Source organism: Leopardus geoffroyi, chromosome X (genome assembly GCF_018350155.1).
Source record: "Leopardus geoffroyi isolate Oge1 chromosome X, O.geoffroyi_Oge1_pat1.0, whole genome shotgun sequence".
NCBI classification, from domain to species: Eukaryota; Metazoa; Chordata; class Mammalia; order Carnivora; family Felidae; genus Leopardus; species Leopardus geoffroyi.
Window position 1 is genome coordinate 49886752 of NC_059343.1, and position 16404 is coordinate 49903155.

Genomic DNA, 16404 nt, shown 5'->3' on the forward strand with positions numbered 1-16404 from the left:
TCATGATCTTGCAATTCCTGACTTCAAGCTTCACCTTCTGCTCTGTGCTGACAGTTCAGAGCCTGGAGCCTGCTTTGGATTATGTGTCTCCCTCTCTCTGCCTCTCCCCTGCTCACACTGTCTCTTTTACAAAAATGATAATTAAAAAAAAATTAACAACAACAAAAACACCAAATTCCATTCTAGGACTTCCAAGGCTCTAAGCTATCAGCTTCTGCCAGATCCCCATCATTTCTCTCAACTCACTTTCCTGATTTTCTCTACCTTACTCTCTCAGCTCCAGCCATGCTGGTATCCTCGGTGTTCCTTGACTATGTCAGGCTTACTCCTGCCCTGCTGTCCCTCTTACCTGGAATGCTCCTTCCCCAGACAGCCACAGGACTGGTCCTGTCACTGCCTTCAGGTCCTTACTCAAAAGTAATGTTCTCAGTGAGCCCTTCCCTGGACTCTATCTATCCAACTTCAGCCTCACACCTGGAATTCCAATTCCCCATCCCTTGCTTTATTTTTCCTTTCTTCACACTTACCACTTTGACAATACTTTACATTTCACTTATTGTACCTTGGCTACTGTCTGTCTCCCGCACTAAAACGAAAGCTCCACCAGGGTAAGATTGTTTCATTTATTTTGTTCATTACCATATCACCAGTACCTGAGCCTGAAGACTGCCTGGCACAGAGCCTACCTAAAGTATTGGTGGGATGAAGATAAAGCAAATGAATTAAAAACAACTGGGGGTTGCCTGGGTGGCTGAGTTGGCTAAGTGTCCGACTTCAGCCCAGGTCATGATCCTGCACTTTGTGGGTTCGAGCCCCGTGTTGGGCTCTGTGCTGACAGATCAGAGCCTGGAGCCTACTTCAGATTATGTGTCTCTCTCTCTCTCCCCCTCCCCTGCTTGCACTCTGTCTCTCTGTCTCCCAAAAATAAATAAACATTAAAAAATGTAATAAAAAAAAAGCAAATGGGGTGAGCTTACGCCAAAAGTGGGGCTAGGCAGTTTCCTCTGGGTCTAGCCCCAAAGCTACAAATGCAAATGCCTTCAGGGGACAACTGGGAATTTTAATCCAGTGAGTGAATCAGGCCAGCTGGGGGTATGGCTAGTTTGAGAGAGCATTCAGAGTCTAAAATGGGCAAAGCCCTTCCTCAGACCCAGATGCTTGTATCCTTGTTGGAATGTGGAATGTTAATTCTCAGTTTATTGTTTTGTTTTATTTTGTTTTGAGGTGGGCCAGAAATATGGATTTTTGTAATGTGAAATCTCCCAAATGTCTAAGTAACTAATTTAAAAATGGAAAACACCAGGATCGAAGAAAGCATGACCCCTGACTGAAATTGGCCCATGGGTGGCCTGCAGGTGTTTGCTAGACTAAATTGTGTGATGAAAGAAAACCAGTCCCTGCAAGGTGGGCTTGCCTTGTGTGATTCTTCAGGCACACAGTTTCAGGTCATGTTGGGTGTAGAGAATGAACTAGAATTACCACTTTTTTTCAAATTCTAGAAGCTCCCTGCCACCACCTGGCCCTTCCCCCCACCCCCCAATATATGGAGTTAGGGAAGACTGAGCAGTGAGCTCACCTTAACTCTTTGTTTGAGGGCAGGGGCATATCTTAGTGAAGTGTAGGGTGGGGAAATCAGAGAGAAGGTTTTGAAGGAAACTTCCACAACATGACTGGAGAAAGACAAGGGGGAGAAAAAGAGAAGGACACAGACCCATGTGCTAGAGCGCCATACCCCTGAGGGACTTTATTGGGGTCACTGCACCCTCTCCCCACCAACCACCGCCCCTCTATGTGGCATTATACAGTTGAAAGAGTTAGTTATACAAAGTCACAACTCCCGGCCCGACTGCCCCATGCCATCCATCTCACCTGGAAACAGAGCTGCACAAACTTCCATCACAGCTTCCCTGTGTGCTTGAGGTGGGCAAGGCTGGTCAGGAGGTACCTGTGAAGGGTCAGTAGCCACCAGCTTTGTCACGGTATAGCCTGAATAGGGACTCTAGAGGCAGCAGACCTCCATTCAGTGAAGCATTGGGTGGAACCACCTGTGGTTTCAGGCAGCTGCTGAGCTAGGCATGGACTGCCAAGTACTCCCCATGTCCTGAGATAAACATTAGGCTCAATCCTCTGATGCCCCTCCTCTCTAGGGAGGCAAGGCACAGTCCAGTAGGAGAAAGAACAGTGAGGGGACTCCTGTACCTGACTTCAGTAAGGTTCTAATTTTTTTTGGATAAAATACTTTCCAAACGCAAGGAGGCACATCTCTTAAGTCCTGAGCACTCTGCTTACCTACGCCCCACAAGAATTGTTTATCCAGTGTAAGGGAAATGAACCAAGACCTCCGGGTCTAAGATTACTGCACCTGGTCCTCTGGGAAAAGTGAGGAGACTGCTTACAGCCCCCAGCTCATGGGGTGTCAGGTCAGTGTGTTTAAGCCGAGGGTTTGGGTTCTGCTCGGCAGGTGTGGCATGAGCTCCCTGAAATAAGAAAAGCCTTTTAGGTATAAAGTTGGCTCCTACTTAACTCAAGTCATCCCTGTCAAAATGCCATTCTAGGGAACTTCCAACCCATTTGGCTTCTTTGACAGCTGTTACATCTTTTCTGCACAGAGCCAGGGGAAGGCAATGTGGATACTGCCAGAAGTCCAACTTTTTCCTGGGCTTTCCCATGTCTCCTGGGCCCCATTCCCCACACCTCCTTTTCTGCATTCTCACTTCCTCTGTCAATCTTTCTGCTTGGAATTCTTCCTTCCTCAGTGTTCCTCCCCTTCTGACTCCTTACTCATGCGCAGACCCTCCCTTTGAGTACCCTCCAGATTCCTGCCAACTTTCTCTCCCCTGCCCCTTGCTCTGGACCTCTTCTAAGATACTTTGAGACCCTCTCTACTCAAGGCATTCTGTTTGTTTTCCTCTAAGCCCCAAGATCTCACTCTCTCTCTCTTATTGTCTACCCCCTCCTAGTTGGGTGCCTCTCTCTCTTAGGCCATCCCTCCTCCAGGGAGCCTCTTCCTAAGCAGTCACCTCCCATTCTCCCTCCCTCTACAGCCCATCTCTAGTTCCTTCTCCTCCCCCCTCTCTAGACCAGACCAGCTAAGTCCTATTCCATTTTTAGATGACTGATTATGATACTAGCTGAACTTTATTCACAGCCTGCATTTACAGCTGTCCCTTCCTTTCATGCCCCATCCACCAAACACACCCAATCTTTTCAACATGACAAAGTCCTTACACACAGCATGTCATGTCCACATAAATTTGTATTTTCAAAAAAAAAAAAAAAAAACAACAGTTATGCTGGCAAAGATGTTGAATTAACAGGGACCCTTAAGCTTTCAATACACTGAAAAGCAACATTGTTTTGCACGTCTACAAAGTATACATTTGTTCTCACAAATGTGGCAAAGTTTACCCTAACAGTTAGGACTTTTTCACCAAATCATAGACATAGATATGGAAATCATCATCAAACTTGATGAAATACACAGAGGGTTTGGCTTCCACTTGGTGAATGACCATGCCAATCCGTTTGGAGCCATCTTCTTTGGTATATTCCACATGTTTACCTATCAGGCCATCTACAACTCCTCCTGTCTCCCTCTCTGCTGGAGGAGACTCACTGGACTCTGGCATGATACGGAGGTCTCCTTCTTTATAATCATCTAGAAGCTGGTACATGTACAAGACAGGATCTTTCTCATAGGTAATATAAAACCAGGCTTTCATGATAGGTGCTTGGGCTAAGACCATTCCCCTCCATTCATCCTTAGAACCATGCTCACCCTCAAACATATGTTCCACAGCTTTACCAATTATGGTGTTTGCAAGGTTGGCATCACCGACTTGAGATGATGCCACCCTATCGGAAAGAATTTTAAGAGACAAAACTCTTTCATCTCTGTGAAGTTCCAGTCCATAGACACAGTCAATTCCATCATATTTCACCAGATAAAGAGAGGGATTTATAGGCACCTGATCCAGAACGGTTCCTTTCCACTGGGTGATGGGCTCATCACCTTCCTTCCATCCATGTGAAATTCTGCAGCCCACGATGTTCCTACGGGACTGGGACGAAGGTCTGCCTCTCTGCTTCTTTTGGGAGGTTTTTTTCTTCGTCATGTTTGTGGACCCAGTAGCCCGTCCCGAAGCTGCCCTGGTTTGTTGCCCTTCGGCCTCCTGTGCGTTGGGGGTCTTCATGCCTGCAGGGGGAGGAGAGAAGATACGAGAGAAACGTTCAGTATGCCATAAGGTGAAGTTCTCCCAACAGCGACGTGTCTCTGTACCCTGCGTCAGAACCTAAATTTTCCCCCATGAGCCTGGCAGCAGTGCTGGAAATCCTGGCTGTGTGCCTGCAAGTGCTCTCCCTCCTAGGTTCCTTTAGACTGCGGGAAAGGGCGGCAGCGGCAGTGGTGCTGGCCAGGGTTAGGAACTCTGCAGGAGGGGGCGGGCTACCTCCTTGTTCAGAGCCCACTGCCTCCACCACCCGTCCCTGGCGCCCACTCTCAATGCCCTGCAAAGCGCCTATCTATTCCTTCACCGCCTTGATCCGCACGCACTCACTGTCCTCCCCCCCTGGATACCCCAGCCTGCTGCCCATACGCCCCTTGTCTACCCACAATCGCTTTCTGGCATCCGGTACCCTCACTCCTCCAGGCTCACCTTCATTTCTTGCCTGGCTCCTAACGCCACCCCCTTTTCCTATTTCCCATCGCACTCCCCTCCCCAGACTCACCCAGCTCCCGCCTCCACCCCCTATCTCCCGAAGGAGTCCATCCCATCCCCCCTCCCCATCCTGGAGCCCACCAATGGCCCTGCCCTAGCTGGCGTCCGCCGCCCCGGGTCGCGGGCCTCACGTGCCCAAATCGGACACCTCGCTGCTGCCTCCGCGGTGAGCCTGTGTCGAAGGAGGATCAGCAGGCGACGAGCCGGGTGCTTGCACGGGCTGGGAGGGGTGGATCTGTAGGCGGGGAGCGCGTCTAGGAGGGCTGTGGAGGTAGGCGAAGAGGATGGCGGCGGTATCCCCAGCTCTGAGCTTCGCGGGCCCTCCGCCTCCCGGTCGGCGGCGGCTGCCCCTCTGCCACATCGGGCTCCCACCAGCCGCTGCCGCCGCCGCAGTCTCCTCCCTCTTGCCGTAGCGTAGCTTCCTGCCAGGAGAGAGGCCTCCCCTTCCTGCCAAACACTGCTTGCCCACCCCCTTCCACCCACTCTTTAAGCCCACCACCTTGTGCCTGGAAGTTGCTCTGGGTCTCAAGTTCCTGCCCCTTTCCGAAAGAAGGAGTAGGGGAGTCCTCAACTTTCTGCCCTTCCCCCATTGCCCCTTCTCTTTCTTCCTCCCCAGATCTGGACTATTTAGTTTTGTTCTTACCTCCAGTTTCACCCTCTCAGTCCCCCTGCCTCCTCTGACCTGCCCCATCTGGTATCTTCTTCCAGGAATTAGTCTTTTCTTAATCCTAGAGCCCTTATTGTAGTTAATCTTTATACAAAATATTCCTTTTTAAATAATGTACAAGGATTTGTGATGGGAAGAGAGAAGTGTGATAGTACTCAGTCTGCCATCTTGACACAATCTCTGTGTAATTTTTTTCTGACTGCTCTTTCCTGGACTTTACTTCTTAGAAAGTTTTCTCCCTTTTTCTTTTATTTATTTCTTTTTTTCTGTTACTGTATTGCAATTTTTTCACGATTTTAACACTGTGTACATTTCAGAAAATTGATATGAAGAAAATAATCAAATGCAGTTCATTCCAGCTCCCATTCACCAGGGCTCACAGAAAAATCTTAATAGTCATTTTTTTTTGTCATTTTTCTATGCTCTTACAAAACTGGGATAATTTCATATATGCAATTTCATGTCCTGCTCTTTCCATAAGGTGTAAACATTCTCTCAAGACATTAGATATTTTTGAAACCATTATTTCTCCTGTGCATTCGACAAAGATTTATTGAGCCCTTATTACATGTCTAGTCATCATTCCATAAAACTCAGTTTTACAGTAACCACAAGTTAACTTTTCTCTCATTACTGTACATTTAGTCTAATGTTTCCACCATAACTAGTAATGTGATCTACTAATCACAAAGGAGAGCTTTGGAAAACATAACTTTAGAAAACAATAATTAGGTAAATTGATCATTTTACAATTCAGTTAGGAAAGAACGGGTATTCTTTAAGGGATGCTGGAATAATTGTTTAAATATTTGGGGAAATTTACAGTAAATTTATTCCCATATCAATATTTCATTTTACATCTTAAATGAAGCAAAATAAAACACAAGAAAATGCAAATGAACAATCCAAAGAGCAGTAAACAATATGAATGGTTAATAGTCAAGTGAACAGTTATTGAATCAGGTGATGTGCTGAATGTTAACAGAATAAGCTGAAAACAATAAAATAATTCCTAAAAGGGAAAATAAAATGGATAAAAATCTTGACTCAACAATCAAAGTATGAGAGAACATTAACATATTGTCACTGAGCATGAGAAAAGAGTTTCACATTTAGTGCTTATGCAAATTAGGATGCTATGTCATATATAACCCTTGGAATCTCTGTAACCAGCCTGTGAGCAAAACTAGCATTGTGAAGATAGCAAAGGGGGAATGGGAATACCCAGGGCCCTTTGATCATTTCATTTAGCTGCTAATCATACCCGTTTCTGGAGTCCTACTTCGGGCTTGAAGTTATGAGATAGAAAACTTTTTTTGTAGTTAAAGCAATTTGAGTCTGTGCTTACTATTACTTGAAATTCAAGGTTATCTTAAATTGCAAAGTATTTGCTTAATAAATGTATGTGTAATAGCAAGCTTGATGTAAGGTTAAGAATAACTAAAATTTGAAGATAGAAGTTAAATTAAAAATTAGGAAATTACTAACATCTAACTTAACTGTATTTGTTGAGCGATTTTTAATGAAATTTATTTACCTATGTAAATGATAATGTATACAATTTACAAATGCAAATTAGAAATTTATATACATATCAGTATATCCTGCTTTTAAAATAATTTGAAAACTTTTTCTAACAAAAGCAAAACAATTGAAAAGATAATTTTTAACGGTTTTTAGTAAACTCAACTTTTAACTTTAACTTGATGTTTTAACTAGCTGCTATTTATTAATATGTCACTGACATTTTTTTTCCTTTGCATCATTTGGCATAAATAATGAGTTGGATAACTACTGTAGAATTAAATATATGTTGTTTTAATTCACAAAGCACAAAATACACACAAGGGCATGGAGGACAAAATGTAAAGATAGTCAAGGACAGCCAATAGGCACACATAGGCCACTTCTCATGATATGACTTCAGGAATAAGCAATGGATTGGAAGTGTTCCAATCAGAGCCACCTATTTGCTATGGTTTTTTAACACTGATCTTGTATACATTTTGTATATTTTCCATTAACTCAATATCAGTGTTGCTCATGGAATATCCAAGAAAACTCAATGAGAGTAATTCTAAAAATAAGATTTTGTCATACAGTTGAGCTTTGGAGGATCACAAACCTTTGTAACAGGTAAGATTTTTTTTTCACCTCCCACCACACCAGGGATCAATTTCCTCCCCCTTGGGGGCAATATTATCCTAGTTGAGAATGCATTATCTAGGGATTACAGGGTAAAACAAGAAGATTGGATTGGATATCAACTGTAATAGGAAGCCTTTGGAGAGTTTTAAGGAGGACAGTGATATAATCTCATTTATATTTTTAAAAGATCACTGGCTATTATATGAAGAACTGAAAGAAAGACAAGGAGACCTTAGCTCTCCATACACAATTTAATCAGGGGTAAGAACTTCTTTTCTATAATTTTTAATTACTGAGACGATGTCCTTTTCCCTCCATGCTGTCAAAGTATCAGGTCATGTGTTTACTGCTTTTTTCAGTTCTCTGTTCATTGTTGGACCCTGGGTATTTTCCTCACAATCTTTAAAGCTCAGTTATACATTGAAAAGGTGATCTGTCATATTTTAGCTAACATTTTAAAGTGATTTTAATGATAAGAGTATTCCTCTATCCACATTTTAGTCTCTTTTAAGCCAGTGGGTTAATTAGGCACTCCTGTGGACAACCAGTGGTGCAGTTCTCTCCCTTCATGATGGAGACAAGATGATTATAGTAGAGTCAGAGAAGTCATACCCATACTTTGTGAGGGCCCTCCTTCAATATCTGCTGTTAGTTCTTTAGTTAGGCAATTCACAGTTTACCTCAGAAGCATCTCAAATTGATCTTTAAAAGGACATTAAAGTCACACAGAAAATATTAATCCCCTAAACCATAACCCATTGAAAATTATGTTCAGTATGTTCTACAACATATTAACTGCACAAAGTAAAGAAATTATGGGCAAAATGGGTGAAATGTACAAACTTCCAGTTATAAAATAAATAAGTCATGGGGATGTAATATGCACCAAGGTGACTATAGTTAATGTACTACATTGCATATTTAAAAGCTGCTAAAAGAATAGATCTTAAAAGTTCTCATCACAACAAAAAAAATTTTTGTAACTATGGTAATCATTTCATAATATATACAAATATCAAATTATTATGTTGTATACCTGAAATTAATACAATGTGTCAGTAATGTACTTCAATAAGCATTTTTTATTTAAAAAAAGAGACATTTCATTTTGATTCTTCTATCAATGATTATGTATAATAGTTGTCAAATAAGACCCTCATTTCCCTGGCTTCATATCTCCCAATGACTTCTTTAATTGGTGAGATTGCTAAGAGTTGGACAGGTGAGAATTGAGTTGTCTCTTGGATTTATCTCTTTTAGGCAGAAGATGCAATCCAGGGATGGGTGGCTCAGTCAGTTGAGCATTCCACTTTTGATTTTGGTTCAGGTCGTGATCTTATGGTTCCTGAGATTGAGCCCCATGTTGGGCTGTGCACTGACAGCATGGAGCCTGCTAGGGATTCTCTCCCTCTCTCTTTCTACCCATTCCCTGCTCATGTGCTCTCTAAATAAATAAGTAAACTTTAAAAATATTATAGAAGATGCAATAAAATTTATTCTCAAACATACAATAAGGTTTGCAGGCTAGGGGCACCTGTTTTTCTATCAGGGAGACTTGCAGTTATCCAGCTTTGCCCGTGAGTAGGTGAAGTATGAGGTAATCCTTGTGGCCTCATAGCTAAGCATGTCCACCAATCCAGCTTTTATCAATTATAAAAGAGATATTTTGAGGTCAATTTGTGTAATTATTGTGCTTGTCTCTCAAATGGTTACAAACTTGCAAAAAGAAAAAGGATTTTATTTATAAGTATTCTAAAACCTCAACCAAAACATTATTTTGAGCTGTGGCACAATTTTAATCTGGAAGGGAAGGAATAACCATCAGGAGTATGCCAGGACATAGCATTAATTCTCTAATATAAATACACTTGAATTTAATTTAAAAAAATAAATACAGGAAATTAGTTATTAGGAAATGTATTGTCATCTCTAAGACAGAAAACAACTTTTGGTATTCCAAAGTGTTACTTTGCAATTGTCTCCAGGAAGGACATGGGGAAAAGGTTTGGGAAATTCTGACCATATCCCTTTAGTAGTAATGCATGCAAAATCCAAGACTGATTGTGTGATCTCGTCACTAATAACTCATTATACTATACCCACTTCCATTTTAAACTTATACTCAGAAAGAACACTTAGGCTTGGGAAATGGGGAATGGAATATGACATGCACAATGCATTTTGAATCATTCTATGTGAGCATAGGTATCTGTCCTTTACCCAGACACAGCACAAGACCTGTCAAAATCCTGCTTCCTTTTATACCCAATTATGTTAAATCCTGTACTGTTTTAAATCCATGACAAAATCTGGGTACCTGCTGCCCATTACCATGATAGCATCATTTAGTTTTCACTTGGCTCCAATAGAAGAACTAGAAAACATTCTAAGGGGGTAAAGCTGAGAATAAAAATTTACATAAGTTTTTGTGGTTAGTTTCTCATTCTCCATGACTTCACTACATCAGCATCATACAACCAACCCTAGGCAGTAAGAGCCCAAATGCGTCCTTTGTTGTCCTTGTTGTTGTTGTTGTTGTTGTTGTTGTTGTATTGTTTGAGATGTTATTTGACTCAAAGATATAAGAAAGTCTGGAATTTAGTGTTGTCATTGACCCCTCCTACATTTCCTTCCACAAGATATCTTCTCTAAGGGAAAATCATGAGAGCTATGCTTCAAAATGTACCTAGAATTCAAATCAATTTCATCATACCACTGCTGTCAAATGAATTTAACCCACCATTACCTGTTACTGGAATATGGGAATAGTCCTGAATAAATTCCCTTTTTCCATCCACGTACCCAACAGAGACACTCTCCAAAGTTGCAAGTGTTCCTATTAGAATATGAGGGAATCATGCCCTACCTATGCTGAAAATACTCAATGGATCCCCATTAATTTCAGTGTAAAAACCAAATTCCATTCTAGGACTTCCAAGGCTCTAAGCTATCAGCTTCTGCCAGATCCCCATCATTTCTCTCAACTCACTTTCCTGATTTTCTCTACCTTACTCTCTCAGCTCCAGCCATGCTGGTATCCTCGGTGTTCCTTGACTATGTCAGGCTTACTCCTGCCCTGCTGTCCCTCTTACCTGGAATGCTCCTTCCCCAGACAGCCACAGGACTGGTCCTGTCACTGCCTTCAGGTCCTTACTCAAAAGTAATGTTCTCAGTGAGCCCTTCCCTGGACTCTATCTATCCAACTTCAGCCTCACACCTGGAATTCCAATTCCCCATCCCTTGCTTTATTTTTCCTTTCTTCACACTTACCACTTTGACAATACTTTACATTTCACTTATTGTACCTTGGCTACTGTCTGTCTCCCGCACTAAAACGAAAGCTCCACCAGGGTAAGATTGTTTCATTTATTTTGTTCATTACCATATCACCAGTACCTGAGCCTGAAGACTGCCTGGCACAGAGCCTACCTAAAGTATTGGTGGGATGAAGATAAAGCAAATGAATTAAAAACAACTGGGGGTTGCCTGGGTGGCTGAGTTGGCTAAGTGTCCGACTTCAGCCCAGGTCATGATCCTGCACTTTGTGGGTTCGAGCCCCGTGTTGGGCTCTGTGCTGACAGATCAGAGCCTGGAGCCTACTTCAGATTATGTGTCTCTCTCTCTCTCCCCCTCCCCTGCTTGCACTCTGTCTCTCTGTCTCCCAAAAATAAATAAACATTAAAAAATGTAATAAAAAAAAAAGCAAATGGGGTGAGCTTACGCCAAAAGTGGGGCTAGGCAGTTTCCTCTGGGTCTAGCCCCAAAGCTACAAATGCAAATGCCTTCAGGGGACAACTGGGAATTTTAATCCAGTGAGTGAATCAGGCCAGCTGGGGGTATGGCTAGTTTGAGAGAGCATTCAGAGTCTAAAATGGGCAAAGCCCTTCCTCAGACCCAGATGCTTGTATCCTTGTTGGAATGTGGAATGTTAATTCTCAGTTTATTGTTTTGTTTTATTTTGTTTTGAGGTGGGCCAGAAATATGGATTTTTGTAATGTGAAATCTCCCAAATGTCTAAGTAACTAATTTAAAAATGGAAAACACCAGGATCGAAGAAAGCATGACCCCTGACTGAAATTGGCCCATGGGTGGCCTGCAGGTGTTTGCTAGACTAAATTGTGTGATGAAAGAAAACCAGTCCCTGCAAGGTGGGCTTGCCTTGTGTGATTCTTCAGGCACACAGTTTCAGGTCATGTTGGGTGTAGAGAATGAACTAGAATTACCACTTTTTTTCAAATTCTAGAAGCTCCCTGCCACCACCTGGCCCTTCCCCCCACCCCCCAATATATGGAGTTAGGGAAGACTGAGCAGTGAGCTCACCTTAACTCTTTGTTTGAGGGCAGGGGCATATCTTAGTGAAGTGTAGGGTGGGGAAATCAGAGAGAAGGTTTTGAAGGAAACTTCCACAACATGACTGGAGAAAGACAAGGGGGAGAAAAAGAGAAGGACACAGACCCATGTGCTAGAGCGCCATACCCCTGAGGGACTTTATTGGGGTCACTGCACCCTCTCCCCACCAACCACCGCCCCTCTATGTGGCATTATACAGTTGAAAGAGTTAGTTATACAAAGTCACAACTCCCGGCCCGACTGCCCCATGCCATCCATCTCACCTGGAAACAGAGCTGCACAAACTTCCATCACAGCTTCCCTGTGTGCTTGAGGTGGGCAAGGCTGGTCAGGAGGTACCTGTGAAGGGTCAGTAGCCACCAGCTTTGTCACGGTATAGCCTGAATAGGGACTCTAGAGGCAGCAGACCTCCATTCAGTGAAGCATTGGGTGGAACCACCTGTGGTTTCAGGCAGCTGCTGAGCTAGGCATGGACTGCCAAGTACTCCCCATGTCCTGAGATAAACATTAGGCTCAATCCTCTGATGCCCCTCCTCTCTAGGGAGGCAAGGCACAGTCCAGTAGGAGAAAGAACAGTGAGGGGACTCCTGTACCTGACTTCAGTAAGGTTCTAATTTTTTTTGGATAAAATACTTTCCAAACGCAAGGAGGCACATCTCTTAAGTCCTGAGCACTCTGCTTACCTACGCCCCACAAGAATTGTTTATCCAGTGTAAGGGAAATGAACCAAGACCTCCGGGTCTAAGATTACTGCACCTGGTCCTCTGGGAAAAGTGAGGAGACTGCTTACAGCCCCCAGCTCATGGGGTGTCAGGTCAGTGTGTTTAAGCCGAGGGTTTGGGTTCTGCTCGGCAGGTGTGGCATGAGCTCCCTGAAATAAGAAAAGCCTTTTAGGTATAAAGTTGGCTCCTACTTAACTCAAGTCATCCCTGTCAAAATGCCATTCTAGGGAACTTCCAACCCATTTGGCTTCTTTGACAGCTGTTACATCTTTTCTGCACAGAGCCAGGGGAAGGCAATGTGGATACTGCCAGAAGTCCAACTTTTTCCTGGGCTTTCCCATGTCTCCTGGGCCCCATTCCCCACACCTCCTTTTCTGCATTCTCACTTCCTCTGTCAATCTTTCTGCTTGGAATTCTTCCTTCCTCAGTGTTCCTCCCCTTCTGACTCCTTACTCATGCGCAGACCCTCCCTTTGAGTACCCTCCAGATTCCTGCCAACTTTCTCTCCCCCTGCCCCTTGCTCTGGACCTCTTCTAAGATACTTTGAGACCCTCTCTACTCAAGGCATTCTGTTTGTTTTCCTCTAAGCCCCAAGATCTCACTCTCTCTCTCTTATTGTCTACCCCCTCCTAGTTGGGTGCCTCTCTCTCTTAGGCCATCCCTCCTCCAGGGAGCCTCTTCCTAAGCAGTCACCTCCCATTCTCCCTCCCTCTACAGCCCATCTCTAGTTCCTTCTCCTCCCCCCTCTCTAGACCAGACCAGCTAAGTCCTATTCCATTTTTAGATGACTGATTATGATACTAGCTGAACTTTATTCACAGCCTGCATTTACAGCTGTCCCTTCCTTTCATGCCCCATCCACCAAACACACCCAATCTTTTCAACATGACAAAGTCCTTACACACAGCATGTCATGTCCACATAAATTTGTATTTTCAAAAAAAAAAAAAAAAAAACAACAGTTATGCTGGCAAAGATGTTGAATTAACAGGGACCCTTAAGCTTTCAATACACTGAAAAGCAACATTGTTTTGCACGTCTACAAAGTATACATTTGTTCTCACAAATGTGGCAAAGTTTACCCTAACAGTTAGGACTTTTTCACCAAATCATAGACATAGATATGGAAATCATCATCAAACTTGATGAAATACACAGAGGGTTTGGCTTCCACTTGGTGAATGACCATGCCAATCCGTTTGGAGCCATCTTCTTTGGTATATTCCACATGTTTACCTATCAGGCCATCTACAACTCCTCCTGTCTCCCTCTCTGCTGGAGGAGACTCACTGGACTCTGGCATGATACGGAGGTCTCCTTCTTTATAATCATCTAGAAGCTGGTACATGTACAAGACAGGATCTTTCTCATAGGTAATATAAAACCAGGCTTTCATGATAGGTGCTTGGGCTAAGACCATTCCCCTCCATTCATCCTTAGAACCATGCTCACCCTCAAACATATGTTCCACAGCTTTACCAATTATGGTGTTTGCAAGGTTGGCATCACCGACTTGAGATGATGCCACCCTATCGGAAAGAATTTTAAGAGACAAAACTCTTTCATCTCTGTGAAGTTCCAGTCCATAGACACAGTCAATTCCATCATATTTCACCAGATAAAGAGAGGGATTTATAGGCACCTGATCCAGAACGGTTCCTTTCCACTGGGTGATGGGCTCATCACCTTCCTTCCATCCATGTGAAATTCTGCAGCCCACGATGTTCCTACGGGACTGGGACGAAGGTCTGCCTCTCTGCTTCTTTTGGGAGGTTTTTTTCTTCGTCATGTTTGTGGACCCAGTAGCCCGTCCCGAAGCTGCCCTGGTTTGTTGCCCTTCGGCCTCCTGTGCGTTGGGGGTCTTCATGCCTGCAGGGGGAGGAGAGAAGATACGAGAGAAACGTTCAGTATGCCATAAGGTGAAGTTCTCCCAACAGCGACGTGTCTCTGTACCCTGCGTCAGAACCTAAATTTTCCCCCATGAGCCTGGCAGCAGTGCTGGAAATCCTGGCTGTGTGCCTGCAAGTGCTCTCCCTCCTAGGTTCCTTTAGACTGCGGGAAAGGGCGGCAGCGGCAGTGGTGCTGGCCAGGGTTAGGAACTCTGCAGGAGGGGGCGGGCTACCTCCTTGTTCAGAGCCCACTGCCTCCACCACCCGTCCCTGGCGCCCACTCTCAATGCCCTGCAAAGCGCCTATCTATTCCTTCACCGCCTTGATCCGCACGCACTCACTGTCCTCCCCCCCTGGATACCCCAGCCTGCTGCCCATACGCCCCTTGTCTACCCACAATCGCTTTCTGGCATCCGGTACCCTCACTCCTCCAGGCTCACCTTCATTTCTTGCCTGGCTCCTAACGCCACCCCCTTTTCCTATTTCCCATCGCACTCCCCTCCCCAGACTCACCCAGCTCCCGCCTCCACCCCCTATCTCCCGAAGGAGTCCATCCCATCCCCCCTCCCCATCCTGGAGCCCACCAATGGCCCTGCCCTAGCTGGCGTCCGCCGCCCCGGGTCGCGGGCCTCACGTGCCCAAATCGGACACCTCGCTGCTGCCTCCGCGGTGAGCCTGTGTCAAAGGAGGATCAGCAGGCGACGAGCCGGGTGCTTGCACGGGCTGGGAGGGGTGGATCTGTAGGCGGGGAGCGCGTCTAGGAGGGCTGTGGAGGTAGGCGAAGAGGATGGCGGCGGTATCCCCAGCTCTGAGCTTCGCGGGCCCTCCGCCTCCCGGTCGGCGGCGGCTGCCCCTCTGCCACATCGGGCTCCCACCAGCCGCTGCCGCCGCCGCAGTCTCCTCCCTCTCTCTGTATAGGAGTAGACTTTCAGTTTCCTGTCGGTAAAGAGGCCTCCCCTTCCTGCTAAATACTAGGCAACCAGTCTTCCTAGTCTTTCAACTACTCCTTGGCTGTTCCTCCTCTTACCAAAAATCAGATCCTTGAGACCTGTAGGTTTTCCTTTCCTCTTCTTGTGTAACCCCACTATCTCAGGCTCTCTAGCTCCACCTCTCATCTCTCCTGCTAGAATTCCTTTTCATTTTTTTCACATATTCTTCACACTTTCTGCATATTCACAAATTCACGAAAAAATACCTTACCCAAAACACACATAGTAGAGAAATCCTTTATATTCCTAGGAAAATTTATGATATGTATATACATGCACATCTTCTCTATGTATTTACAGATAATCATATCTCCAGACATATAATCTGAAGTACACACCTCTGCAATCACATAACATACAGACATAATTCTCCATTTATGCATATCCGCAGAAATGTCCATAATAAGAATTTATCCAAAGCAGGTGTGAGTATCTTAGATTTTGAGATCTATATTTGGAGAAATAGTGGCTTATTTTAAACCTAGCGAGTTTTTCTCGAATTTGATTACAGTTAGCAGTAACCTTATCTAGTTTTGCATAAAGTGTTATTCATTTTGAATCTTGTTTGTATCTGCTTATGTTGTTTATAGATTGTTTCAACATATCTTATAATTCTGTAAAATATCAATAATGGTATGGTACTATATCAGGTAAGATGTTATCAGCTACTTGCCCGAGGAAAGAAATCTCAAAACGATTCAAAATAAACGTAATTATTGGCTAATTATTTGAAAAATCTGATAAGTATCAGATTGGCTTAGTCTTTGTGCCCAGTCTCATTGACTGAATTACTTCTCTTCCAAATTAATATGTTTATGTCCTGACAGTACCTGAAAATGTTAATGTATTTGGAGGTAGGGTCTGTACAGCAGTAATTAAGGTGAAATGGTATCACATGGGTGGGCATTAATCCAATGTAAC

The 16404-nt window shown here is 44.1% G+C and overlaps 1 protein-coding gene across 9 annotated transcripts; it reads right to left on the reverse strand.

Annotated features, from left to right (window-relative positions):
• Positions 1-1194: 1194 nt before the first annotated feature.
• Positions 1195-15239, reverse strand: LOC123594302 (spindlin-2). Of its 9 annotated transcripts, none has more exons than XM_045471073.1 (4): positions 15146-15239; positions 14248-14474; positions 12147-12222; positions 1195-4195 (listed from the first exon to the last, which is right to left on the reverse strand). In XM_045471073.1, the coding sequence occupies exons 2-4, from the start codon at positions 14470-14472 to the stop codon at positions 3417-3419; spliced, it is 1080 nt and encodes a 359-aa protein (XP_045327029.1). In that variant the 5' UTR covers positions 14473-14474; positions 15146-15239; the 3' UTR covers positions 1195-3416. The 9 variants fall into 9 exon arrangements, 8 of the variants coding, with proteins under 8 accessions (XP_045327029.1, XP_045327028.1, XP_045327030.1 ...); XM_045471072.1 differs by having other exon boundaries at positions 15079-15190; XM_045471074.1 differs by lacking the exon at positions 15146-15239 and adding an exon at positions 14935-14956.
• Positions 15240-16404: the final 1165 nt, after the last annotated feature.